Below are 26,904 nucleotides of genomic sequence, written 5' to 3'. Positions count from 1 at the left end.
TAGTTAAAGTAACGGTATATTATTTGGGGATTGAAAGGCAAGAAGTTTTGCTCGACATCTCACGGAAGGGTAAGGGACGATGACATTACATTTAGGTAACTCATCAAATTTTATTTCTCCTTAGGAATCAAATCAAGGGGCTGCCTTAGCAGCTTCAGCAGCTTCCTTCTCTGCGGCTTTAGCAGCCTTCTTCGCAGCTATTTGTTTCTCCTTTTCTAACTTCTTAAGCTGATTCTTCGTGAGCTTGCCATCTCCGCCCTCGCCTTCGGGGTTTGCTGATGCATTTTCTACCACAGGGACGGTTCTTTGAACCTTAGGGTTTCCTCCCCATTTCAGTGGTCGCGTTGACATGAACAACTTGACCGTCTCTTCAGTCGCCTTGGCTCTTCGTTCTTGGAATGCGGCAACGTATTCCTGGAGGTGCTTGATGCATATCGCTTTAAGCTACAAAGGATGTCAGTGATGTGAGCTTCGCCAAGAGAATAATTCACGTACCTCTCCAGTCAGTAGCTTGCCTTCTCTGTAATCCTGGCCAATTTTTGCCAATTCCTATACAACTGTCAACATATGCATACAATTTAATGGACTAGAAGGATGAAATACCTCGTCGTCCTCCATGAAGAACTGGAGATACTGGTATGAGACATCCACATCAGGGTTTCCACCCTTCGCCCGTTGCTCTTCTGCGCTGACCTGGCCACCAGAAAAGGCGTATTTGTTGACCTTGTCTTTAATCTGCTTAGGGGTATCCTTCATGAAAATAGCAGACGAATCAATGCTTGCAGACATCTTGGAGCCAGGGCCTTGTAGCGCGTCGAGGAAGCGGGAATGAATCAAAGAGGGTTTGGCGTATCGGAGCTTAGCAGCACAATCCCGAGTCAGCCGGAAGTAGGGATCTTGGTCGATGGCACAGGGAATTAAACATGGAATAGCAGCTGTGCGCTTTTCATCTTCACCAAAGATGTGTGGGAAGGTGGTTGCGAATGCTGTAGCACCCTGTATGCTGGTGAAGTGAATCTTGCCAATATTCGAGCTATACTCGTGTTAGCTGGGGGTGGTCACGTGCCACATGGCAGTATATACGCCCTTCGTAATAGGAAAGTAAGGGCTTACCTATCATCGAACCCGAAGGTAGCCTTTGCTGTGTTGTAAGTAACGAGCTTCGCAAATCGTGTGACGTTTTTGTAGAAAGCTCCACCCATGAATTCGTAGTCAGAGAAGATAAATGTCTTGTTAGGGTCAAATCCAATGGCGATTATATCCTGGCAATTGGTTCGTGAATAGCCTATGACTTCCTCGACAGTTCTCTTGTCTGAGAAAAGAAACTTTTCATCTTTTCAGGATCTTTGGTTAGCGAATGCCTTCTTAAATTGAATAAGTTCGAAAACACGAACCATCTGTGAGCATGATGACTAGAGGTACATCGAAGACATCTTGCAACCATCTAGGGAAAACGGAGTTAGCCTCATTATCTCATAAAATAGGCCTGATTTAGGCTGTATTCCTTCTACTTACTTGCAAAAGTCGAAGATTTGGGTATGTCCAATGTGCATACTGTCGCTACTGGGGCCACGACCGGTATATAAGAAGAAAGGCTCGCCCTAAGAAAATTGATTAGATATCATAGAAATCGGGCAATTAGTGATACCTCAAGCCATGACATACTTTCTCATATCGATCTAATATTAGACCAAGATCTCGCTCGCTGAAGACGATCTGTCGGCGCAAGAATCGGTGCGGCTTGTGACCGGTAACGCGCTCAAATCTTTCCAGGATCTCATTGTCGATGAGCTTGGTGCCAAACTCCTCCACAAGCTTTTTATAGTCGATAGCCTTGAGCTTTCCATCCTCACCAACCTCACCGGAAACGTTCCAGGGATCGACACTTTGCTTCGTCGGCGCAGAAGCTGGGTCCGCGACAGGCGCAACTGCGTTCGGGGCCTCAGGTTCTGAGGCCATGTTTGGCAGTAGTAAATTAGTTGATTGAAAGTGTCGTGAATATTTCAAAGACGTTTTAGATTTTCCCTTGTTTAAAAGCGTATAGGATATATAATGGCCTTGATATCCATATACTCATATACAACAATCAAAGGAAAGTTAAGGGTTATTGAGATCGATTGCGCCGTCGTGATTTAGGTGACTCAATTCAATTATGGAGGGGCACTGTCCGTAACTTTTTGGAGGGGCAGAACTAAATTGAGTGAACTGCAGGGGTCAGGAATTCTTGCCAAGTAAAAGGTGGATGCACAGTAGAAACCTTGAAGTGCATGTCCATTTTTATATACCTAAGTACATCTCCGTACTACTTAACTACCTTAGTAAGACCGTGGTCGCTAAGCGGAAGCGGATGATTGATTTCCCAGCTTAAGCTCTGGCGCCGCGGTTCTAACTACTAAACTTTGAATAATATAAACCTTACTCATCAACTTGCAACAATTCGAAAACGCGACCGCATTTCGATTGTCACCCCAATTCCGCCTCTTCCCTCCCCAAAAATTAAAAACAAACAACAAACGAGACCGAGAGCCCAAAATGACGTCGACAATCGGAATTCCTATCAAGCTTCTGAACGAGGCGCAAGGCCATATCGTTACTCTCGAGATCACCTCAGGCCAAACCTATCGCGGCAAGCTACTTGAAGGTAAAGCTTCATCCTATCTTCTATCTGTGCTCTTACTAATGGGGCGTGTTTACAGCCGAGGATAATATGAATGTGCAACTTAGGGATATTACTGTCACGGCCCGCGATGGACGAGTAAGCCACTTGGATCAGGTCTATATCCGCGGCAGTCATGTGCGATTCTTCATCGTCCCAGACATGTTGAAGTACGTTTCCATTTCATTTACCATTCCTGCTCGTTGACTAGCGTCAAACACTAACATATCATTTACTACAGGAATGCACCTATGTTCCGTAGTCGCAACGCCAGAGGTCGCGGTGTCGGTCTAGCCCGAGGACGAGCGACGGTCAGCAGGGCGCGGGCGAGCGGGCGTGGAGGACGATGAACGGGGTCGGATTAGGAAACGTGTTGCCGTTTCGATATCAATCGGCGTTAGCAGGGGAAATTTCTGGCTGCCGGCTTTCTTGACCAGTTCTCGAGAACTGCTGCTTGTTCAATCATAAAGCTTGGCATTACTATTCCGAGGGAAAGGTCAGAGGATATCGCGAGGTTATTCTCTAAGGGTTCATCGTGGTCCACCATCAAGTAGGCAGCCTGCCTTTTTTCTTCTTCGTTTCTAAGCCTGTGCTGAACACTACACACAGCAAGTGTCACCATCTCCTGGGATTCTCTATCGATAGATTGAGTCGATCAAATACAATACCAGGAGACGATAATCAGTCAGGTAGCTAATGTCAACACTCGACGAATAAAAAGTGGAAAGAATGATTACATGGTGGCATTGTTTCGATTTAGTGAAGCACAGCGTGGTACACAACTGAACTTGGTGTCGGTGAATAATATCAGGCGGTAGGCTCCGCCAATATCGCCTAATGCACGCATAACATATCGACTTCTATAAGTTCATAGGTTCATTATGCAGTGGTACCTCGAAATGAGAGGTCATTATTGATGTTTACTATCTCTACTATCGGTGACGTTTTCAAAGCGAGCATAAATTACGAGTTTGTCGAACTAATCCCATGCACATCTCTCATAACTGCCCCCAGATAATACAAATTGACTTTTTAGATGGACTCAAGGAGAAAGAGATAATACCCACACCATGCTGTGGCTGATTCAGCCACTTGCTCGCATGAGAAGCTTGCGACCTGACTATGCCACTATCTCTGCTTAGGGAAACTCACATAGGCATACAAGAGCTTTGACCGAGTCCATTCAGAGGCTGCCTACAACCATAGTATCTACGTAGAGACCATCACATCACTGCTGTTCTCGTCACAAGTCATATCATGTCCCCAAAATGTATTTATAATTTCGGTTTATTTATTCATTCCAGAGTACTAAAACCCCAAGTTCAGTCCTAGGCTATCCCGATATCTAGAACGATCCCCGGTGATCATAGAGCACCTAGTAGTCCATGCTAGGGTGACGACGGCTGTTGTCCCTGTGGATTTGATTCACAAATCAGCATTCCATTTCACACTTTACCCAACCCTCTCTGTTAAGGGTAGGTGTGATAACGAGTTTGGAAGTTACTTACGGGTCATACTGGTCCTGGTCACCGTACTGGTTGTCGTACAACTCCTCGGCCTGCTGCTTGGCGTGGCGCTTGGCCTTCTCGCGGTCCACGAAGTCCAGCCCCTTGGTCTCGATCAACTTGTCGACCTCGGCGCCCGCAATGCCAGCTAGGAGCTCCTTGGCGAAGCCGTGGTTCACTTGCTTGCCTATACATCACATAAATGTGAGTTTCCTTCTTTTTGGGGAATTTTGTGTGGTCTTGGGCGGTGTAAAGGAAGGGAGATATGGATGCAGGACGACTGGCTGATAGACATACCTTCTTTGCGCTGGCGGTCCTCGAATAGCTTCATGGCTTCGAAAGCGGCACCGCCGCCTACGAGCTCGTGGGAGATCTTCGACTGGTGAGGCTCACCCTCGTAGATCTCATCACGCTGATTCTTGGCGTCGCCTAGCTATTGCATTAGTATGTCATACTCATGATTAGACGACACACTCTGATGAACCTACCGAATCCGAACATGTTTGCTGGTTTGTAATAGTGATTTGGTAATAGGTTGCTTTGTAGATGAGTATTCGTCGTTGAGGCTTTGGAGTTGTACAAGAAGATGGAGTGAGGAGAAGAGAAGAAAGAGTCGTAGTCAGCCTAGATATATATACACATGCCAACACCCATACCTAGTATGTATCAAGATCATTGACATCAATTGACATCTGCAAGAGCCAGTCATAACAAGCTTCTGCCCTCAGCTAGCTACATACCTTTCCTAGGGTAGCTACCAAGGTAGCCCATGACATGACATTGATAGGTGGGTACGAGGCGGGCATGTTGAAACCTGAACCGGCTCAACCGGCACACCCCATTCGGGCCTAGACACGTAATATGCAGGATGGAAAAACAAATGAAGTAACATACCTTAATCAACCTCTCGTGTTTCCTTCTCCATGACCGAAGATGGGGGCTATGCCGGTATAAGCAGGAAAGGTGGAGCAGGAAACTTGATTTACAGGCTATTCCCGCCGTCTGCGCCTTGGAGGGATCTTCCCAGGTCAAACAAGAGGCCTGGAGAACATATCCTACTAACCCCAATCCTCTCCATCTAGAAGCACATCGACAAGTCGTAGTTATGTGACGGGTGCCGCTTTCCAACCTGTTGGTTGGCAAGGCTCGAGCGGTGAAACCCCTGGCCCTGGCTATTGGGGAAATCATGATACAGCATAACCTTGAGGTCGAGGTCAATCCATAATAGTGCTCAGGCTAGACAACACACACGCCTCACATCATCTAGGTTCTTTAGCCAATGTTTAAGACAGCGACAGAAAACTAGTTCAAGGGCCCTCTTCCAATAGGATCACCATATAAACTAGCCTCTCTTGGGTAAGCAATACGTAAGGGTATCAACTTTCGACGTTCAATAATTTACCTGCCATTGATTTTCAGGGTACTACTAGACGTTCCTATAGGCAAGTTAATAACTTGTCTTAACTTATCTAATAGCCTAATTAGTACCTAAGGTATGTAAGGCAAGCTTCGTCATCTAAATGCCGTTGACATCATGGGTAAAGGGTATATTTTAATATGATAATAGATATAGAAACATGATGGAACAGGGAAGAGACGCACATGCAATGTAAATTCAAGTTAGTCGGGACCAATATGCGCAATATGCAATCCCTAAACAAGAGTGCCAAGGTCTAGTGCCAAGCCGGGTATCGGCTTGGCAAATGCTTGTTCTTAACGCCTATGTACTTTGTACCATGTGCATCAAGTCTGATCATTAAGTTGGACGTGGGGAAGCTGACTACTATTTGTCTGCTTGTTCATTGGTTCCCATTCTGAGATCATCCAGCACTAATGTATGTGCCGTTATTGTATCCTAGCTATTTATCATGCATCATGGATTACAACATGTGAATGCTTAGTCTTAGTCCATAAGCCCCTAGGCCCCCCCACCCCCTAACCCCTTAAGTTGTACTTCCACCAAACTTGGCTTGATACTCGCTGTGCGCCTTTTTCTGTCTATCCCAATCCTTCTTCAACTTCTTCAACTGGCTCTTAGGTACTTCACTACCATCTTTCATCTTTGTCGGCATTCCTTCTACATCCCATTCACTATATCTATCATCGCCTTTAAACAGATCCTCTGGCGCTAATTTCGCCTTCTCCCACTTCTCTTCTTCGGCCTTCTCCCTAGCCCGTCGTGCCTCTTCCTTTGCGCGCGCCTTTTCTGCGTCCTTGGCCGCCTTCTCTTCTCTGGCCGCCACCAATTCGGATGCGGGAATGAACTTGATCAGCGATGGTTGATCTGGCCGGTCGTCTAAATAGACACCTAGGTCGGTAAGATCAAAGTCTCGTATACGATCGCTAATGGTGAGGATCGCCTTCTTCGTTTCTGGTGATGCGGTTGGTGCTAACCGCCGAAGCTCATCACGCAGTTTCGATACTGTACGTAGATATGGTAATGCCAATTGCTCGGGGTCTCTAACTCCCGAGCTAACTAATACGTCAAACTCGGGATCTGGCGAATGGGAGAGAAGCTCTTCAAGAGTGTTGGAAGACGGAATCTCAAGATGCTGTACATCCAAACGGATGGCCTTGTGCACCGCTTTATAAGGTTGTACAGCAGCTGAGGGATCAAGATTGGCTGCAGCAGCGGCAGACACCCAACCGAGACCCTCGTAAGGGGGTGTTGCACTGCCATCCAGCCCAAGGATTCCAACTATCTTTGTGATCCACCTTCCAATGGCTTCGATCGCGACAAGATCCATGTCGAATTTATGAGTGCCTATATGCACATTCGTTTTCCGAATAACTTCAGCAATCGCTTGCATGACTTGAGGAGTTTGAAAGGAGTTAGTGAATGCCGCCTCAACATCCTTTTTGGCTTGTTCTAAATCGGCCCATAAGCCTTCTTTGGGTTTATCTTGAATTGTAAGCTTCTCTAGGTCGTTACTCGCAACCGCGATTGTACCGTTAGCTTCGACTAGAAGCGATTTTGCATTTGTAAAGAAATTCTGGCATAGTCAGCATTTGCAGCGTAGTACAAGAGATAAGAAGATGCCTTACGTTGACCGCATTTTCCCAGCTATCGGCTTGAGCTCGCATGTCTGGTGATATTTCAACACCGTCATTCCATTTACCAAGTAAGAATACTATGCGCATCGACCGAGCCGTGTAGGTAGAAGCCAAAGCATCTTTGATGGTCTGGAAGTTCTTGAGAGATTTGGACATTTTCGACCCGGAAATTGACAAATGACCCATATGTAGGAAGTAATTGACCCAGGTATGCTCGCAGTTGGGTGTGCAGAAATAAGCCTCGCTCTGAGCTAGTTCATTGTCGTGATGCGGGAACGCAAGATCAATGCCACCGCTGTGAAGATCCATGCGTGAGCCTAGAACATCAGATGCCATGACCGAACATTCAATATGCCAGCCTGGCCGCCCATTTCCCCATTTGCTTGGCCAATATGGTTCGCCCGGCTTCGACTTCTTCCACAAGGCAAAATCGCCAGCTCCTCTCTTTCCCCCAAGACTCTTGGAGAGCGAGCCCTCTCCTTCTTCCTGCAGAGCTTTGTCGTTACGGCTTTCAGGTCGAAGTCTCGCATACGTGTTGCCTGCTTTCTCGAATGCCCCAATATCAAAATAAACTGATCCCTCGGCTTCATAAGCGAACCCCTTTTCAACGACCTTTTCCACAAACTTGGCGATTTGTGGCACATATTCGGTCACTCTGGTAACCACATCAGGTCGAAGTACATTTAGAGCATCCATGTCGTTGGTGAACTCGCCCTCCATAAATCGAGTTAGGTCTGTGAAGATCGACTGGTCGCTGGTGTCGATAGCTTCCTTATATAAGGAATCGAGATATGGTAGCAAGATTTCGTCGGCACCCTTGAAAACTTGGTTTCCATTGATAGCAATAACTGCAGAGGTCATGTTGCTTATATGCATCTTCAATTTGGCCTCAGCATCACCTGGCTTGCCCTCTCCCGTCAAAGCCTCCCCCGCCAGCACGTGTCCGTAGGCTGCATCTCGACGTGGAATATAATTGTTCACATCTAGCTCGTCTTCTCCCTGGAGGAGTTCTGGGAGATTGCTTTTCGCATAGGCTCGAAATGCAGCCTTTCCTAATTCCAAAGCTTCGGCGTCGGTATATTTCTTTTGTTTCTCGAGGTCAAGTAATCGCTGTCGTCGGGCTTTGATAATAATCTTTCCAGGTTTGTTAGTTATTAGAGAAGTATCGCTATTATCAAATAAATAGAGCGCGCACCTTGTCGTCAACGTCTGTGAAGTTCATGACAAATTTGACCTTGAAGCCAAAGTAGTGCATCAAGATGCGACGAATTATGTCGGTAGACACATAATTGCGGGCATGACCTAAATGGCTCTGATCGTAGACAGTCGGTCCACAAGCATACCAAGAGATCTTTCCCTTCTCAATGGGAGTAAAAGGAACTGGGGCTCCTGGCTGAAGGGAGTTATGAACTTTGATAGAGTCCATGGCGGCAGCCATGACGGGGTATGTCGCAAAGCTTCTGTACTTGAAGGAACGGGTTGGACGAATGTGAATAATAGATCGCCTAGCTATGTTAAAGAAGAGGAATTTCATCAAGGATTTGCAAGAAAAGACATGAATGAGAGTTGTGGTTAAAAGGGGGAAGAGGAAAAGTGTGTTACATTGCTCAAGTGCTATTGTTGAGTCAAAATATTAGTAAAGACAATGCATTGGCAATTTGGCAATACAATTTGGAACTTGGAAGACTTTAGCTTCACTAGTTAACTATAGCACATCGGATTTCTAGGGTCCGTTACCCCTCTGCCTGGCAGTGTGCCTCTGCTTCTGCCCCTCCTTCCTTTTAAGACTTTGGCGCTGTCTCCGCCCCGCCGTCTTGTGTTCTTAGTGGGTAGTAGCGCCCTGAATATTTTCAGCCTTGCCCAGGAAGGTACATACTTTGTATGTTACTAAGAATTCTATTAAGGTTGTTTTTTTTTTCTTTTTTTCTTTTTTCTTTTCTCTTTTTTTTGTCCTTTCCAATATGCCTACCTCCTAATAATAGGTTAGTATGCTAAAATACACACTTAATTCTTCCATATGATATTCGAACAATAGCAATTGCATTGAAACAAGCGGGTATCATGTCGAACGTCTCGCCCTTCTTTTATCATGGGCCTCGAACGACCCCCGACACGCTTGCTATCGCACACCTATCCCGCGAAAACCTTCAACCCATCTATCTGAAAGAGTCCACAGGCGTTATTGACGGTTATACTGAGGGCGCAGTGATGAACACGCGGTTTGGATCGTTTCCGCATTCCACTTTGCTCGATAAGCCTTGGGGTTCTCAAATACGTGCCTCCATCGTGGACACCGGCTCTAGGGGCAGAAAGCGAAAGATAGACAGCGGTGCAGACGGCGATGGACCTGAAAACGACACAGAAAGTACTGCCCCGGTGAAAGCCAAGTCAAAAGACCTCAAGACTGCACCGAACGGTTTCATTCACATACTTCCGCCCACGCCCGAACTATGGACCACAAGTTTACCACATCGAACACAAGTAGTGTATACCCCCGACTACAGTTACATCCTTCACCGCATTCGCGCTCGACCTGGCATGAAAATAATAGAGGCTGGTGCTGGGAGTGGAAGCTTTACACATGCTTCGGCAAGGGCAGTTTACAGTGGATATCCTAAAGACGCCAAAGACTCGAGAGGGAGGGTGTTCAGCTTCGAATTTAACGAGGACCGCTATCATAAGATGCGACAGGAGATACAAGACCATCGTTTGGACGGAATTGTTCAAATTACCCACCGAGATGTTTACAACGACGGCTTCCTTGTCGATGGTGAGAGTCCTGAGGCAGATTGTGTTTTCCTCGACTTGCCGGCGCCATGGAAGGCCCTGCCTCATCTAGCAAGAAGTAGGCCAACACCATCTCAGGTCTCGATTAGTGGACTTGATAGTCTCAACAACACCGAAACTGAATGGAAATCCCCTTTGCGTGCAGACCGGACTGTCTATCTCTGTACGTTCTCTCCATGCATTGAACAGGTCACCAAGACCATCGAGGTGATGCGTCACCTAGGCTGGATGGAAATTGAGATGGTTGAAGTTGCCCACAGGAGACTTGTGGTTATGCGAGAACGAATCGGCTTGCATATACCAGCAGGGGAGCGAGGTGCAAATCAAACAGCAGCTAATGTTGAAGAGGCTGTCACGAGGTTAAAAACGATCGAGAGCAAATTTGAAAAGACTCGCTACCATGGTCTGAACCCTGACGTTGTCATGAATGATATTGACGATGACGATGAGGTTATGGCGGATAAGGAGGAAAATCCGGTCAATGGCAACGGTGAGACGATTGGGGATGCATATTCAGAGAAACACTGGATGGCGGGAAGATTGATCCATCGGACTGAACCTGAGATCAAGACCCATACCTCATATCTCGTCTTCGCTGTGCTGCCACAGGAATGGACAGAGGCGCAGGAGCTCGCTGCTTACAAGCAATGGCCATGCGGTGCGGAAAATAAAGTCATTGGTAGCTTGGGCAAGGAGGCAAGGAGGCAGCAGAAGCGAGAGTTGCTACAAAGCAAGAAACGGAAGAAGGAGGCTAGCAGCAAACCTGAAGGTGATCAGAACACATCGCCTAAGAAAGTAAGGCCTGACAGCTTATGATACCCGACCTTTGTGGTCACGAATTTTAAATTACCATTGCGAATTTTGGCCACCCCAAATCTGTCTAATGTTTACCTACTTAGGTAGGTATTCCGTCAACAGACCTGTACAAGATACATACCTATGTGCTAAAAACGAACACTCATATGTAGACTAAGCCTGATTCTGTGTTCGCATCTTTAATGACTCGCGTCATTATCATTTGAAACAACCAAATCAAGTTGGACTAGCTTGGCAGTTGATGCTTTTTTGAATTCTTTGTAGGAGAGTGGCCGTTTCACTTAAGCATCCTGATCGACGACATGGACTCGTTTTGTGCTTGTAAGAAAGACAGTTGTTGGTACGAGGTAACTTAAGTAAGTAAGAGTAAGTATCTACTACCCTAACCCTAAGTTATTATAATCCGACATTAGAGACAATAATATTGATAGTTGATATATCAAATATGCATAGTATCGTCGGAAACACATACCACATGTGTGTGCCACTGTGATGTGATGGTGCTAATTATATATCTGTACCTAATAGGTCCTAACTAGTACGTACACAAATGATGTTCAACATTGAATGTTTGAACTTTGGGGGCCTTTCAGTAAGCCACGTGCATAAATACCTAGCACATGTGGGGAATCCCTTAACACGGCAGTAACCTTCTAGGTTAACCTACTGTATGGTACCCCAAGACACTTGGCCTTTTTAAGTTCTAGAAAACATCATGCCCTACATAGTAACCACCCTACTACCTATATACACCTAGCTCATATACACGTCGAAACAGGATTCAACATAGCGATGAGTGGTAAGAAAGACAGACAGGCATTGAGGTAAGGCTAGCCGAGTGGATTACCACATCTACGACGTTGATCAGAGCACGGCGGCAATACCCAACAACCCAGATGAAGATCAGGGAGATCGGGGAGATCAAAACCAGAACTAAAACCTGAATGCGTATCATACTATCAAAAAGAAGCAAAAAAGAAGCAGCATAGAAATAAGAATTAACCTGATATCAGCTCGAGTTTTAGACCAATGGCACGAATTACCTTTAGGTAATGATTTGTTTGACGAGGCTAACACCGTTTCATCAACTTTCTCCATGAATTGAAGAGCCGCGCGGCGCGTGGGCCGTGACCCTTGCAACCGTCGAATACTATCCCAAAAGAAGAGATCGAGCCGCGTTCTTGGTATACAAAATACCACTTCCAGCAGTTCATGCCGAAGAGCTCCATCTAACAACATACTTCAAACTTTGAGTATTCTGGCCTAGATACTAGGTAGCACTAGGTATCAACTAACCTAACCTAGAAGCTTTGAATCAAGTAGCGACTCGGCGACGACACTTCTTATTTTACATGCATATGTACTGGCAATTGCCTCATATCACTACCATACCTACTCAATGTGCCAGTTAGCGCTGAAAAGGTAGATATGTACTCATCCATGTGAATACTAGAATATTCACTGAACTTTTGTGCTTTTTATTTGTGTCGCAATAGTTACCTACCTAGGTAAATATAAGAGTTTTATGTAGGATACATATGAGCTGACAATTCCTAACAGATGCTCAGACAAAACCATGGCAAAGCTTTGATAGGGAGCCTCGGTTGAGCTTTCTCAGTTCTTGTCTAATAATAATACCTATTTCTCCTACCTAGCGAAGCTTATGATATTCTTCAAATTGCGGATTGCCAAGATTTCGCGCCCCCAAGAAAGCTACGTCGAGCTTGGCACGTTTCGCTCCTTGGGCGATATGATGATATCTTATTAGACGATGGGTAGAGCACCTTGGTTTATTGGTACACCTAGACGGAGATGAGCCCCGTCTAGGTACCTAGCATATCAACTCCTATTGTGATGCCTACCTCCCTACCGGGTCTCATCAGAATATTATCAGCCTCCTTACGACCCAGACTAGGTACCTAGTAGTCAGCGTCTCCACCAAGTTCAAAGCTTTGGTCTTGTAAAGACATGAATATTTGATCAAATCCCATCTAGACGTACATATTTCTTGCCTCATGCATTCTCATTTTGCACGATAGCATCAGCGAAATTTCTTGAGCTTGCCCTGGCGGTATCTTTACTTCTGCCCTGGCGGCTTTATATCCCTACAATTATTCTTGAAATTTGAGCGACCTGCGATACCTCCTATTTTCCTAATACCTCATACTAAGACTAATCATGTCCGAACACTCTTGCCCAGTCTCTGGCTCCGTCAGGGGCAAATGTCCAGTCGGTCACGCTCGTTCAAGCAGAAGCAGTAGTCGAGCCGGCCCACGAGGTTGTGCCTTCTCAGGCTATGGCCAACCGGGAGATATTCACGCAGCATTTGACGTACGTTGGGTATAACCAAGAAGCCACAATAGAAACTAAGAAAATATAGATTCCACGAGGTGTTGATGCTGAAGAATGGCTCCGGATGAGGTACGAAAGCACTTAAATGCCTACCTACCAACACTTAACACTCCAGCTAACCCTGTCACAGAGAGCGCAAATCAATAAATCAGTTGCTTTATACCAACATCCCATCGGTTAAAGAAATTGACGCAGTAAAGACTCAAGCGGAATTAGATGCGTTCAATGTACATGAGCAGGACCTATTAGCAGTCGCATTAGGGGCGCCTGCAAGACAAGTCATGCTGAGAGCAGAAGAGATTGGCTCGAAGACAGGCTGGATCGACGGATATCTAAGTGCAGAGCATGGTTTCTGCCCTGTAGATTACGAAGAAGCCGCTGGGGCCTTAGCAAAAACACCAGGTCGCATATGGGCGGATCTTTGCGAGCGGATGCCTGGCTGTGTTGCTAGAGGACGTGTCCAAGAGTCTATCGCCGCAATAACTCTTGTAGAAGGCACCAAAGAGGTGATTCCGGATCAAGCACTATGGGCGGCTCTCGTAGCACTGGGGAGTAAGTATACCCATATCTCACAAAATGAACTTAACAGTTCAAGGAGAATCTGTCCCAGATCTGCTTCCCACTAACCTCGAATAATATAGTGTTGTGCTCCATTTATCGGTTCGAGATCAAAAACGACGGCAGTAACGGTATCACTTCGACACGAAATGAGAAGAAGAGGCCAAACGTCCCAATGGGAGATGATCTCGGCGAAGAGTTAGTTGGCATCCCGCTATGCATAGCGTTGCCGTATTACCAGGTTTCTCGTCGCATGGGCCGAACGCTGCCTCATCTCACCTTTCCTGATCAGTCATCCTACAACATCAAGATCCGAGATCCTACATCCAACTATCCTTACCTAGCACGATTCGATAACATAGATCTCCGGTGGCCTATATTCGGCGAGAAAGCTGAGGTTGCTTTTCTCAAGGGCTGTGCCGAAACATCAGGTAGGTAATCCTTTGTTTTAGACTAAAAGGCCCCTTTTAATACTAACTCTTACAGCATCTTTCCAGCATGGGCCTGATGCAATTGCTGCTTGCCAGGAACATGTCATGAACAAAAACGTCGAAGGACTTCTTCGCGAAATGATTCGGCTGAAGGAGATCTTGGAGCGTATGCCCAACGCCTTCCATTCCATCAATGTAAACCCGAATTCGGGTGAAAACTATGTTCCCGTCCACCAGTGGGTTCGTTGGGCCAAGTTCTCTGCGCCCCTATCCAAGAGATGTCCAGCTTCTTCGGGTTTGCAATTTCCACCATACCTCGTCATGGACGCCTTCTTGGGTCGTAAAAAGTAAGTACATTTTTTATCAAGTCATTTATTTGAAAGTAGTCAGTTAGCTTTAAGTCTACTGCGAGGCACAATTCACCCGATAGAGAGACTAATACTTGATAGGTACACTTCATTCCTTGGTGCAGAGGGTGTACATTTAAGGGCCTGGCTCCCTTCTAATCTGCGAGCCTTCATTGCTGCGATCGAGTATCATTACCGCATTCCAGAATTCGTTCAACAATCAGGCGACCCACGGTTGATGGGAGTTTTGGATGGTATAATTGAAGCGTACACGGGAGAACGAGGCTTCATGGGCACTCACCGATACAAAGTCTTTGGGATCCTTGAGATCGCGGCTAAAATAGGACGAACAGAAACAAACGGCCTGTCCGGTGCTACTGATGCTTCCCGTCCATGGGAAGAATCCCACAAGCAATTCTCCGATGCCATGAAAGAGCGTCTTGAGCCTTATCGTAAGTCATAGGTACCCAATAAAACTGAGCTAGAAAGGCTTCGCGATCACGACTATAGTAGAAGCTAACTTATCGTGAACGTAGGTGGAAATCTATCGATTGAACCTCATCAGATGAGAGGCACCTTCGAGGAATGTCGTTACGTTACCAGAATCCTGAACCGATCCCATGTCGATTCTGACCCAACGCGGGCTATTGCTCTTGTAACGTTGGATATTCAAGATACGGGAATAACTTTCATGCCCGGTGATCGTCTAGCGGTCATGCCGCTCAATAGCTGGGAGGAATGTGCAAAGGTTGCCGCCGCATTGGGCTTGGAAGCACATATCGATAATCCCGTTGATGTTACTGGTACTTGGTCTCGTTTCGAGCAGCATATTACGTCTGTAAGACGAGCAACCCCAAAGAAGTTGACGGTGATCGACATCCTTCGTCGTGGCCACCTAGCACCTATCACCAAAGACCTCGCTCTAAAGGTCCACGGTATGCTTGCTGCCTCGTCAAATACCGTCCTTCAAGTTCTAGCAACGGACGAATGGCCCGTTAGAGGCTCACTTGGGGATATGTTGCAAGCTGCGCTGATGGATACCCCCACTCACATATGGGACAAGGCCTTCAGTTTAGACAACCTTTCATGGCTAGCCGAACTTATCTCCGTCGAGGTGCCTCGTACCTATTCGATAGCTAGCTATACTGATGAGCTTCTTCCGAGCACCGTGGACTTGGCTATTTCACGCGCCGAGTACAAGGTATGCTCGACATTTTCTAAGCAAGAGGACATCAGCCGTGCTGGTGTTGCTAGTGGGTTCTTTAACCCCTCTCCACCATCAGATGATATGGTCTCCGACGACGAGATCCTAGTTGGCGTATCGCGACCCATGGCCTTCCAATTGCCCCTAGATAGTATGGCTCCCTGCGCGTTCTTTGCTGGCGGTAGTGGCATTGCCCCATTCCGAAGTTTCTGGCAATATCGGTTGAACACCAACGGCTTATCAGGGGGCAAGAACTATTTATACCTGGGTGTCCAGTCACGCGAGAAGTTCTGCTTCGAGGACGAATTGAGAGAGTATGTGAATGCGGACTTTATGGATGTCCATGTAGCTTTCTCAAGGGATTCTCGCGGTCTTGTCTACGACCCACACTCACGCGACTTAGTTGAAAGACACATTCCGCCTCGGTATATCGATACTCTGATTGTCGAGCAAGGTGCTAATATATCCGACCTTGTCATGTCGAAGAAACAGGGTGGTCTAGGCGGGTACCTTTACGTCTGTGGTTCCGTTGCCGTATTCGACTCCGTCATGAATGGAATCCGCAAAGCACTTTACACTCACTGTACGGCAACTATGGAGAACGTCGACCTCATTGTCAACAAGGCGTTTGCGGAACGTCGGTTCATGCTCGACGTCTTCATGACGCCTAAGCCACTTCCCTGTAATTTACCAACGATTCCTCTGTCGCAGCTCGCCCAGCACACCGGTCATAGACCGGGATCTCGGATGTGGATCGGTGTGCACGGAAGTGTCTACGATGTAACTGATTTCACTCCCATGCATCCCGGAGGCACTCAGATCATCAAATCCAACGCTGGCGTCGACTGTTCCAAGTCCTTTGATAACCTGGCTCACACTAACAATCCCGAAGTGGCCAGTCTTTTGACCAAGTATTTCGTTGGTCATCTCACACCGAAACCCGAATATCAAGGAGGCGAGGAGGAAATATCTTCTCTGTACGACATTTGGTCGGCGTACCTTCGCACTACGGTTGAGACACTTGTAGCACATCAAATCGAAATGGACGAACTTCAAGGAGCCTCGCTAACAGCTCCCTCAAATTACAGCCCGGATGGTAATATAAATATCTGGCGACGTGAAGATCTACCAAGTACTATAGCCATTCGTGCGTTCTATGCCTATCAGAGCAGACTACTTCAAGGGGGGTTTACCGCCTTGTTCGGAGCGAAGCTACAGGAACTCGTGCTCAAGTTATCATTCAGCATTGCCAGTTCGGGTGGTGGTATGGCGAACATTCAACTACCAGACGTTCTAGGGGCAGTAGCCCGTGCAAACTCGAGCTCAGACGCTATGACATGTATGAACGAAGTAGCCCTCGTCGGCCAGTTCGTCTGTGGGGCTGAAGGCGACTTACGTTTTCAAGAGCGCGGCGTTTTCGCCTACGCAGCCAAGAGTGTAGAGTTGGATATCGAACTGCTTGAAGATCTACGCCAAGAAATTGGTACCGGCATGGACGCATTTGACAGCATTACCAACTCATTCAATACGCCTGATAAGATGCAGGATCCGGACTTGGATGCAAACCGCCTTACCGCCCTCTCGACTTTCCTCCTCCAGATCCTCGAGCGCGTCTCACGGCGCTTAGGAATCTTTTACGCCCAACTAGCCCAGTGTTCGGTCTACCGGCCCGAACTCGAGCGTAACCCCGCGAGAACACGGTGGGCTCTTGTGCGACGCTGTATCCGAGACGGGAGCTTATTCGTGATGGCACATAAAGCGGCCGTCGACGTTGTCGCAGCAGGACAGCAATCTTCATACTACATGTCCCGCTCCAACCCTAACCAGAACATCGATTTCGACAACATCATGACCCAAGTGCGAGCCACCCTCGGTCTAGCAGCGCAAGCTGAAACGCAGATAAATGTTCCGCAGCACCCAATCACTCTGAACGCCGTGCATCAAGCCAGGGGCAGGAGCTCTGGCAACGCCAGCGCAGTCGCAACGCGGGATAACGTCGGTGCTCTCCGGGCCATGAACACCTTCGTAGAGAAAAACAACAAGGCGATCCGGCGGCTCAGCAAGATGCCCCCGATGCCTATGAGCTTCGAGGAGCTGCAAAAGGCGGGTCTCGCAATGGGGCGGGCAGGACTCCACTCACCTCCAGCAGATCCACACGACGCGCTGGCAGCTTTGAACCTCGGCTACGGAGCGCGACTCCCAACGCCCCCATCAAGTCGCGGTTCAAGCCGCTCTCGATCCCGCACCCGCCAGTCCTCAAGTGGGATGTCAGCCTCCGCCGAGATGCTCCTCAGCAAGCTGAGCCAGTCGCGCACGCGGCAGGGCTCGATACACAGTCGCCACACATCTTCCGCAACATCACAGCATCAACATCAACCGCAGCAGCACCATAACGCATCAAATGCATACTACCCCGTCATAGGCGGCCACCCCATGTCCACCACCGCTGGCCACCACCCGAAGAGCAGCGTCCACGCCGCCATGAGCTCCATGATGGGACACCTGAACACGCGGCCGCACCCACCGAACAGCAGCGTCGCTTCCGGCATGCCCCCCACGGTCGAGCGCGTGAGGTCGCTGTCGAGGTCTAGCAGCGTGACGTCACATCACGGCCATCGGCATGGACATGGGCATGTATCGGCGCAGTCGACGAATTCGCTGCGCGCGTTCAAACTCAGGGGGTTAGTTGAGGCAGAAGAGAGGTTTGCGCCGCCGAGTTAGAGGGAGGGTTTTGGGTATGTTTTTTGTTGGAGGGATGCATTGTATGCTGGGTAGGGCTGTCGAGATAGATGGATAGGGAAAAGGGGGGTTTGTTTTAGTCGGCTACATATTATGCAGGTACATAAAATAAGAAGGTTCTCTACCTACACCACTGATAAATAAATGGTCACATAAAGATACTAGGTATACCTGTACGCATGGCATTGACAAATAACTTTTATTTTCCTAGAAAGGTCTTTCAAACTCGACCTTATTTCAGAAACCTGTGGTGAATACTACCTATTAACTCATGACAATGGACAGACCACAGCAACTCAACCCTCCCTACCGTACCTACCCCCACCTCCTTTACCCCCTTACCACCACACCTCTCAATTCCTCAACCCACTCGCACCCCCCTCCACCTCCCCAAAAACCCTCAGCGCCTCCTCATTCTGCCCCTCTACGTCAAACTCATTCGTGAACCTCGCCATCTCCGCAAAGAACTCCCTCATTCTCTCCGGATCCTCGTGCATCATCTTCCTCCCCTCCCCTTCCCCTTCCCCATCCTCTTCCGCAAAAGCATACACCCTCCCAAACCGCCGCGCAACCTCGACAACCCGCTGGCTGCGCGGCCGCCTCGCCGCGTCGTACGCTATCAGCGCGCTCCCGATCTGCGCTGCTGACGCGACGCCCCGCGCGAAGAGATGGTAGAGCACGGCGGCGTCCTCGAGGGCCTGCGCGGCGCCGTTGCCGGCGAAGGGGAGGGAGGCGTGGGCGGCGTCGCCGAGGATTGCGATGCGTGGGGGGGGGGTGGAGGGGTGGAGGGGGATGTAGGAGGGGGCGTGGTCGTGGTCGGCGGCGGACCAGGAGGCGCTGGGGTCGAGGGCGACGAGAGAGACGATGCGTTGGGCGTCGGGGGTGTAGTCTGCGTAGAGGGAGGGGTCGAGCGGCGGGGGGGTGGTTTGAGAGGAGGGGGAGAGAGCGGCGGCGGCAGAAGAGGGGCCCCGGCGGACGGCGACGCCGGCGCTTAGACGCGTGTTTCGGCTGAGCGGGATACAGTTGATGTGGCCGCGGGGGCCGAGGAGGATGGGCACGCTGGTCGTCCACTTGGCGTCGATGTGCTTGCGGGCCTCCTCGGCCGAGACCAGGGTGCGGTAGATCTGCCAGCCGTCGTGGTTCTTGGGGGTCGCGGCGGGGTGGTCTGCGCCGAGGATGTGGCGCCGCGTTGGGCTGTGGATGCCGTCTGCGCCTAAGAGGCAGTCTGCCACTGCATTGGTCCCGTCTGCGAAGACTAGAGTGACTTTGTGGTCATGATCGTCGTTGTGGGAGGGTGGTGGCTTTTCGTGGATACCAACGAGCTTCTTGCCAAAGCTGATACATGCCGCCGGGACGAGCTCGAGAAAGCCGGCTAGCAGATCCGCTCGGCTAACCGTCTTCCTCCCCTTCGCCCTACCAAGTTCGGCCACGAGTTGCCCTGAGTGCGGGCCCTGCGCCAAGATCACCTGAGTCACCATTTCCTCGTTCTCCTCGCCCATGGACAGCGCCTTGTCGAAGTACGCCTGTCGAAGTTCTGGGCCGATCAGGGCCATCGCCTTGATGGCATTTAGATGAAGCGCCAGGCCCGCGCCAATATCTTTGTACTCCGGAACGGACTCGTATACGTGGACGTCGATGTGTGAGAGCTTAGCCAGGCCTGCTGCAAGGGCAAGCCCGGCGATCCCACCCCCTACGATCGCGACTTTGATGCGTTGTTCGGCCATTGCCAATGACACGAACGGAATATTGGAAAAGAATAGGGGCAGTTCATCACGATCATGGCTATTGGCATCTATAATATACTACCCAGTTTTGACTTTTGGATTATCCCGTAGCACGCGCAATCACAAACGTAATAAGTGCTCGAATTTCAACGTCCAGGCATAGTGTTAACTTCCGGGTTCTGGATGTCCGAAAGCATATTTCTCAGACCTCAAGTTGGCTACTTAGCTGCGAGGTAGCTAGGTAAAACCGCAACAACAGGTGTATTGTATAATAGGGGTATAAAAAGGAAACGTATTTCAGCATTTACCTTTACTTGATAGATAGGGGCCAACTATGTAGGTACCCAGACCTTGTTCCATGGCTAGATACGCAGATATATTTCCCGAATTATTATTTCTGCTCTTTTCATTTGTGTGTGTGTGTGTGTGTGGATGTGTCTTAGAACTTTGAACTTGACGAGCTCTCAATATGGTAGGCAATGCATGCCTACCTAAGTACCTACTAGTTAATCCAGTACGGGATCGGATTCATCGCGCTAAGAGGTACCCCCTTTTCACGTGTAATCAAGTATACCTCTTGTCCTTTTTTAGGGAAATACCAGAAACGGAAAGGACAAAAAGGGGGAAAGGGGAACGAGGGGGGGGGGGCGAGAACGTAAGCATGAGCGCATTTGAACATTGATTGCCTCATCTCGATTCGAATGTGTTACACAGATGAACCTGATGACTACTACCTATTGGGTGAGCACCTAGTTAAGAGTCTCCCTAGGTATGTACAAGGGCATATCGAGGGAAATATCTTTCCAACGTGACTTACCCATAGTCCAATGGCAAAAACGAACGTAGGCATAATCTAACCTAGTGTGTTAATGCCAAAGTCGACCTTTGCATTTCCTAGTTTCTCTAGACTGGCTAATTGGTAAGGGGTTTCAGTCACCAACTTGAGGCCGTCTTTCTTCGGTTCTAAAAAGGGGCACTAGGTTATGGAGGGTACATAGGAGGTAAGCAAGTAAGGAATCTTATCAGATCAATAGATAGTTTACTCGGCTGGCTGCAACCAACTGACTTTCGTTTGGGATACCAAAAGCAATAACACGTGGCGTGAGTGGTCTCAAGCATAGCCGAAACTTGTTGGGATGGATTGAATTTTTTTTCTAGGCGAAACAAATAAACAAAAAAAAAAACAAAAAAACAAAAGATCCCAACCTCGTCTTCGCGGGCGAATAATAAGTCGGTGAAATCGGGAATTTAGGGGGGTGGTACGATATATGGAACGTTTCGAAAGGAGGAAAGCTGATGTCGTCTCACTGGGCAAAAGGGTGACGGTTAATCGGTAATTGGAAATATGTACAGTACATGTTTAATGTTGAGCCTCAATGCAAATCAATGCGAATGTGCCCTAGGTGCCTAGAGTAGTAAGGTTCTAGAGTTGTAACGGAATATTTTTCATTTCCCGGGGAATTGGATAATTGATTGATCATGGAAACATTTTAAGATTTTAGTTACCTAAATAACTAAATACCTGGTATTTTACTAACCAGGCTAACCTAGCGTAGACTGCGTAGTCGCCGTAGCGTGCTTTTGAACTTCAAATTCTCCGCTTCTTTTTTATCTGATCCTTTTTCCTCCCGAGACATCCTACCCTAGGTACACTATGTAACCTTAGTCATTAAAAGTGGACAAATGATGTGAGGATCCGATATCGGCATGATCAAAGTTCCTTCTCTCACTGATCAAATTGATCAAATTGATCAAATTAACAGATTGATAAAGCTTTGTACTCCGTGTGGTCGGACCAACTTTACTGATTGATAAGATTATTGAGATTATTGCCCGACGATCCTTAATTCCTCGATCCCCCATTCCTGCCAGAACCCGTCGTGCAACCCAAAACCAATTATATTCAAACATCAACTCACCGTGTTCCATACTGTCTCTTGTACTGTAATTCTAGAACCAGGTGGTTTATGTACCTATTCACAGCCAGATACTAGCCTGCAGGTAAGTGTTGGAGACTTGGAGTATTGGAGTATTGGAGAGGAGAGACTTGACTAACAACCTACATGACGGTCATGACCATTTACATCATTTTCATCGCTCGTAATAACTTTGTGTTACCAATTGTGTAAGAGGCCTCGGCCACACCGCCATTAATATCGTCTGTCTTTGATCATCCGTACGACTGTAGGGTTTGTCAGTTCGGCTTTGTTATAGACATACATCAGCCCAGCTTATTCATCGCCAAACAAACTTTCGCGATCATCGTGGAATTGTTCCCCGAGATTATGTGATGCAGAACGGAGTAGAGCGTTAAACTACCGCATAGTAGTGGGAATTGCATACATGTATTAACATGATTATAAGACTAGGCCTATCTAGGTATATGTAGTTATTATTATCACTAGTGCTTGCAATGCTCAGGACGATAAACGAGCGAAGGTTAAACTTAGTGCATAATAGAAGCTTCACAGCCTTCTTACTACGCAGGCCCAGGCATTAACTTCCCCTTAAGCCCCAGGCCGTGGTTACGCAGTTACGCGGTTACGCTTAGTATTTATAACTACGATTGCCAGGAACTGGGGAAGAAAGCCTACCTAGGTAGGCCGGATGATGTTTCCTTACTATTTAGGTATAAACGCCGTATTCGCATTAATGGTATTTCCACTGTTTCGACAAGAAAAGACCCCGGTTTTGTGGAGGAGGATATCCCGGGGCAATGGGCCACGGCAGATGCAGACTAATCGAGCCAATGCCACGCGTCTGGATGGGTTTCGGTGATGAATTATGTGCAATTGTTGACGAACCAACCAGACAAATGGATGTATAAGCATTTGCCGCGATGTCATCGTCACCTTCGTTCGCGCCATCGTTTATCACGACACCTAAGGCATGTCAACCCAACAAAGGGGGGGAAGGGTTTGGAGGGGCCCACCGATGAATGAGAGATATATGCCTAATTTTGTTTCAAGGTATAAATAGGAATAGGAAATTGATGTCTAATTAAGACAGAAAAAAGAGATAGAAAAAAGTCTAGGCATAACATAACCTTATCAAGGATGATAGGCGGACATCAAAATGACAACTGACAGTGACATGCATTAGAAAATGGGGTCGGCGAAGATCGGGGTGATATTCATCCTATTATCGCTTTCGACACTACATATGTAGTTATGTCTAGGTACTAGGTAGATAATAACCTGAATAGCAGATGATGTTATGTCAAGTTTCAACGGTATCGTTTAGTTTTCACAAAAAGTGTGTACATGGTATAATCTTCAGTTTCCCGCGGCTTAATTTCGATAATGGAAGATTCAAGTACTATGATTAGTGCTTGGCGACACCGTTGAACCGAGAAAGCCTACGACGAACCACGCAATCGGCAAGTGCCATAGCCCGGAATGTAGCCCCACATCTAAGCAAGATGCAAGCCCATCGGACCACTGATAGCCCTGAAAGTATTGTACAATTAGTACAATAGGTAGGTAAGTACCTTACAAGGTTAGTTCCATTGCCCCTTTAGCCCCTGCCATCATCGTTCAAACTCAACAAACCCGAGGAATATTGAAATATTACAGATCAACGCGCACTCTTTTCTATAAAAAATTCCTTAGTAACTAACATACTTTACCTGTCCCTCTACTTCCAAACCCGACTTTTTCACTCCTCGGTGACACGATATCATCGTGCACATTCTTTTTCTAGTTATTCACTTAACTTTATTACCTTAGGGTTGTAAATTTGACAAGCTACATACAGTATTATAAGTTATTATAAGTTCTAAAACAACCTTGATGTTCATTTTCCATTCTTTGTAGCACATCATCCACTTATTCGCATTCGAATCCGTCACCACACACATAGTCTCTCTTCTACACGGCACCCCACACTTTTCAAACATCCTTTTCCAACTACTTACATCGAACTTTCCCTGGAAACCTCTAAGAAAGATAGGTGGACACGGTACGAATATCTATTAACTCGACACGTGAAGGAGAAGAGGAAAAAAAAGTCGTCTACTCCAAATCCTAAACCCTCCCCTCTCCCCCCACTGATTGATTGATTCACTGGCGCAACTGTGGAACTTTTCAACAATCAATCGAAGTCGCCACTATCGGATCTTAGCTTTATAATATCACACATCCGACGCGAGTCCTACAAAGAAATTACCTTCATATCTACCTAGGATACCTCACCAGTCAACCTCGGTAACTATGTCTACTAGCATTGAGCAGCTGATTCACTCGGCGCCCGACTATGCATATGCGCCTGAGGAAGAAACTCGCACTCCTTCTGTCGCTCCATCTTTAACCTATTCCGATGATTCCGATGATCAAGAGGAGCCTCAACCTCCCCCGCGCAGGCGACGCGCTTCCACAAGATTGATCGCCAAAAGTCCCGCCGATGTGCAACGAATCACTGGTGAATCTACTCAGCAGTTACTAAACCGATGTTGCGGTGGTGGCTGTTGTATGAACCTGTCCAAGAAGAATGAAGGAGTTGAATATGAACATATTCCATTTCCGGACAATGAGGCTTTCCGTTCTTTAGGATTGAAGATTGATGGAATACCCACGACCTTGACCAATGTTCCAGATCTTCCTGAACAAACCGCCTTTCTTCAATCAATCCGACAAGGCTTCAGTAGCCAACCTCTAGTTGATTCCACAATCTCTGTTGGAAACCAAGGCGCCTCGGCTGCAATTGAAACCAGTTTTCAGAATCTAACCCTCGAAGATCTTGATACCTCAATTCAGCCTCCGTCATACGTGACTCCCCATCCTCCCCATCATGTCTTTCCTGCCAAGCTTGTCAACACTCGCGAGTTAACCAAGCCCGGCGCTGAGAAGCGTACGTATCACTTCGACCTAGACATCACTAACTATCCCGATGAGGAAGGTGTCGATTTCAAGGTTGGAGGAGCAATTGGCATCTCAGCCCCCAATGATACCGCCGCAGTGGATCTGGTGTTTGACTTACTTTTGGTTCCCCGGTATCTGCGTGATAAGTCCGTTCTGTTGCGCACCACGCGTGGTCGCTGGCCCACCGTATGGGGCAAAGACCGAGCTCGGGAACTTGTTACTACCCGAAGAGCCCTGCTCACTTGGTGTTCCGATATTCAATCATACCCACCTACTAAACCTCTATTGCGAATTCTTGCCGAGTACGCGCTAGACCCCAATGAGAAGAAGATTCTCATGTTCCTCTGCTCCAGCGAAGGGCAGGGTGTCTTTTGCGACTTCCGTACTGGACCCTATATTAGTCTCGCGCAGATTTTGAGCGCCTTCCCATCAGCCAAGCCGCCTCTAGACTTGTTATTGACAGTGCTTCAACAGCTTATGCCACGATTTTACTCCCTTTCTAATGACCCCCACAAGTCATATGAGGAATGCGACAAAAAACAGCACCGCATTATTGAGATAGCCGTCACCGTTCAAGAAGTGGCTGACTGGCAGGCGGGCAGCCGAACTGGCGTGGGCTCGGGTTTCTTTGAGCGCCAGGCTCGTAAATTCTTAGAAGCCCAACGTACAGGAGGGAAAGCACCTGAGATACATATCCCCATTTTCAAGGGCCTCATGGCCAACCCACTCGCCAAAGAATTTGTGTCTGATGGTCCGATGCTCCTTATTGGGGCAGGCGTCGGCATCGCACCATTCCGCGGCTTCGTCCAGCACCGTCTCAAGAACGCAAATTGTGCCAACAAGGTCTGGGTCCTCCAGGGCGTTCGGGACTCGCTTGTTGATGAGCTTTATGGCGGAGAGTGGGGTGTGCATGAGGACAAAGTGAAGAAGGTGATTGAGAGTCGTCGCGGTGAGAGCCGTTATGTCCAAGACGAAGTGCTCCATCAAGCAGAGCTGGTGTGGTCCATCATCAACTCAGTCGATGGCCGCGTCTTTGTCTGTGGTAGCTCCAAGGGTATGGGAGAGGGCGTCGAAGAGGCGCTTATCAAAGTGGCCAGACAAAAGGGCAACCTAGAGTACGAAGAGGCAAAGAAGTTCTGGGGGTTGAAGAAAGACGTCGGGCAGTATATCACTGAGACGTGGTAGTGGGGTATGCATGGGGGGCGGTCGGAGGAAGTCGGAGATACGAGCTCTTCGCAAGTGCAAGGCCGTACCGTCCTTCGACTAAGCCCTTCCAGGAATAGGAGCCTACCTACACATTTCTGATTTGATTGATGTTCATAGCATCCGGTGTTTTAGAAGAAGAAAAAGGCATGGGGGCCGGGCGTTCGCGCAAGGTGGATATGGACTTAGGCAGCGAGGCCCGATTCGCAATGATAGCGGCATTTTCATTTATTCGAGCTGGCATTGCGAGAACTTACACTTACGGACATCGGAGAACTCGGGGATAGATCTCGTAGGAGGGAGGGCTTCGGAGCAGTGCGAATGAGTTTTGCGATGCTCTTCTTTCCTTGCCCGACGGGCAGGATTGTACATACATAGCCACACCAAGTTACACCAAGTATATAGATATGGTTGACGATGGTGTTGTGTAAATCAAACGATATACCTTTGAAGTCTTTAAATATTCAAGGCATATGATTCTACCTGATGTGGTATATATATAATATGTGATCTACAAAGGGACCTTGAATGAAGGCGTTTTTAAGTGTGTGCCTGACCTATTCTTTTTAAAGCCTGGTGAAACCAGGGGTGTTGTACTGGAGTGTGGCCAGCTCGGCACACGATAGGCTGAGGGCAGAGCAGAATTGCCCGATTCGGAAAGTCTGTATG

At 47.8% G+C, this 26,904-nt stretch overlaps 8 protein-coding genes across 8 annotated transcripts; 4 read left to right on the top strand and 4 right to left on the bottom strand.

The window, feature by feature from the left end:
* Positions 1-3: 3 nt before the first annotated feature.
* On the bottom strand, positions 4-2,240 carry GGS25DRAFT_492036 (tryptophanyl-tRNA synthetase). The gene is made up of 7 exons (XM_049261158.1): positions 1,666-2,240; positions 1,516-1,601; positions 1,395-1,444; positions 1,114-1,333; positions 604-1,033; positions 496-549; positions 4-444 (listed from the first exon to the last, which is right to left on the bottom strand). The coding sequence occupies exons 1-7, from the start codon at positions 1,957-1,959 to the stop codon at positions 133-135; spliced, it is 1,446 nt and encodes a 481-aa protein (XP_049117038.1). The 5' UTR covers positions 1,960-2,240; the 3' UTR covers positions 4-132.
* A 210-nt stretch (positions 2,241-2,450) lies between these two features.
* On the top strand, positions 2,451-3,030 carry GGS25DRAFT_294515 (Sm-like ribonucleoprotein). The gene is made up of 3 exons (XM_049257598.1): positions 2,451-2,641; positions 2,697-2,826; positions 2,898-3,030. Exons 1-3 carry the CDS (start codon positions 2,533-2,535, stop codon positions 3,004-3,006), a joined length of 348 nt encoding a protein of 115 aa, XP_049117037.1. The 5' UTR covers positions 2,451-2,532; the 3' UTR covers positions 3,007-3,030.
* An 889-nt stretch (positions 3,031-3,919) lies between these two features.
* GGS25DRAFT_294499 (uncharacterized protein) lies at positions 3,920-4,842 on the bottom strand. Its single transcript, XM_049257597.1, has 4 exons — positions 4,650-4,842; positions 4,459-4,590; positions 4,165-4,348; positions 3,920-4,068 (listed from the first exon to the last, which is right to left on the bottom strand). Exons 1-4 carry the CDS (start codon positions 4,660-4,662, stop codon positions 4,032-4,034), a joined length of 366 nt encoding a protein of 121 aa, XP_049117036.1. The 5' UTR covers positions 4,663-4,842; the 3' UTR covers positions 3,920-4,031.
* A 1,262-nt stretch (positions 4,843-6,104) lies between these two features.
* Positions 6,105-8,641, bottom strand: GGS25DRAFT_514466 (tRNA synthetases class I (C) catalytic domain-containing protein; the record flags this gene model as incomplete). The annotated part of the gene is made up of 3 exons (XM_049262994.1): positions 6,105-7,154; positions 7,207-8,349; positions 8,411-8,641. The coding sequence occupies 3 exons, from the start codon at positions 8,639-8,641 to the stop codon at positions 6,105-6,107; spliced, it is 2,424 nt and encodes an 807-aa protein (XP_049117035.1).
* A 457-nt stretch (positions 8,642-9,098) lies between these two features.
* On the top strand, positions 9,099-11,270 carry GGS25DRAFT_492025 (tRNA methyltransferase complex GCD14 subunit). The gene has a single exon (XM_049261157.1). The coding sequence runs from the start codon at positions 9,277-9,279 to the stop codon at positions 10,816-10,818; it is 1,542 nt and encodes a 513-aa protein (XP_049117034.1). The 5' UTR covers positions 9,099-9,276; the 3' UTR covers positions 10,819-11,270.
* Positions 11,271-12,527: 1,257 nt separating this feature from the next.
* GGS25DRAFT_294420 (uncharacterized protein) lies at positions 12,528-18,626 on the top strand. Its single transcript, XM_049257596.1, has 7 exons — positions 12,528-13,149; positions 13,199-13,239; positions 13,301-13,722; positions 13,812-14,159; positions 14,215-14,506; positions 14,609-14,958; positions 15,043-18,626. The coding sequence occupies exons 1-7, from the start codon at positions 12,997-12,999 to the stop codon at positions 18,429-18,431; spliced, it is 4,995 nt and encodes a 1,664-aa protein (XP_049117033.1). The 5' UTR covers positions 12,528-12,996; the 3' UTR covers positions 18,432-18,626.
* A 4-nt stretch (positions 18,627-18,630) lies between these two features.
* On the bottom strand, positions 18,631-20,407 carry GGS25DRAFT_294373 (FAD/NAD(P)-binding domain-containing protein). Its single transcript, XM_049257595.1, has one exon. The coding sequence runs from the start codon at positions 20,171-20,173 to the stop codon at positions 18,803-18,805; it is 1,371 nt and encodes a 456-aa protein (XP_049117032.1). The 5' UTR covers positions 20,174-20,407; the 3' UTR covers positions 18,631-18,802.
* A 3,977-nt stretch (positions 20,408-24,384) lies between these two features.
* GGS25DRAFT_531872 (uncharacterized protein) lies at positions 24,385-26,735 on the top strand (the record flags this gene model as incomplete). Its single annotated transcript, XM_049265535.1, has 1 exon — positions 24,385-26,735. The coding sequence occupies one exon, from the start codon at positions 24,385-24,387 to the stop codon at positions 26,215-26,217; it is 1,833 nt and encodes a 610-aa protein (XP_049117031.1). The 3' UTR covers positions 26,218-26,735.
* Positions 26,736-26,904: the final 169 nt, after the last annotated feature.

Source organism: Hypoxylon fragiforme (genome assembly GCF_022984875.1).
Source record: "Hypoxylon fragiforme strain CBS 206.31 chromosome Unknown GGS25scaffold_5, whole genome shotgun sequence".
Lineage (NCBI taxonomy): Eukaryota > Fungi > Ascomycota > Sordariomycetes > Xylariales > Hypoxylaceae > Hypoxylon > Hypoxylon fragiforme.
Note: the sequence above shows the minus strand (reverse complement) of the source record. Positions and strands in the feature narration are given on the sequence as shown.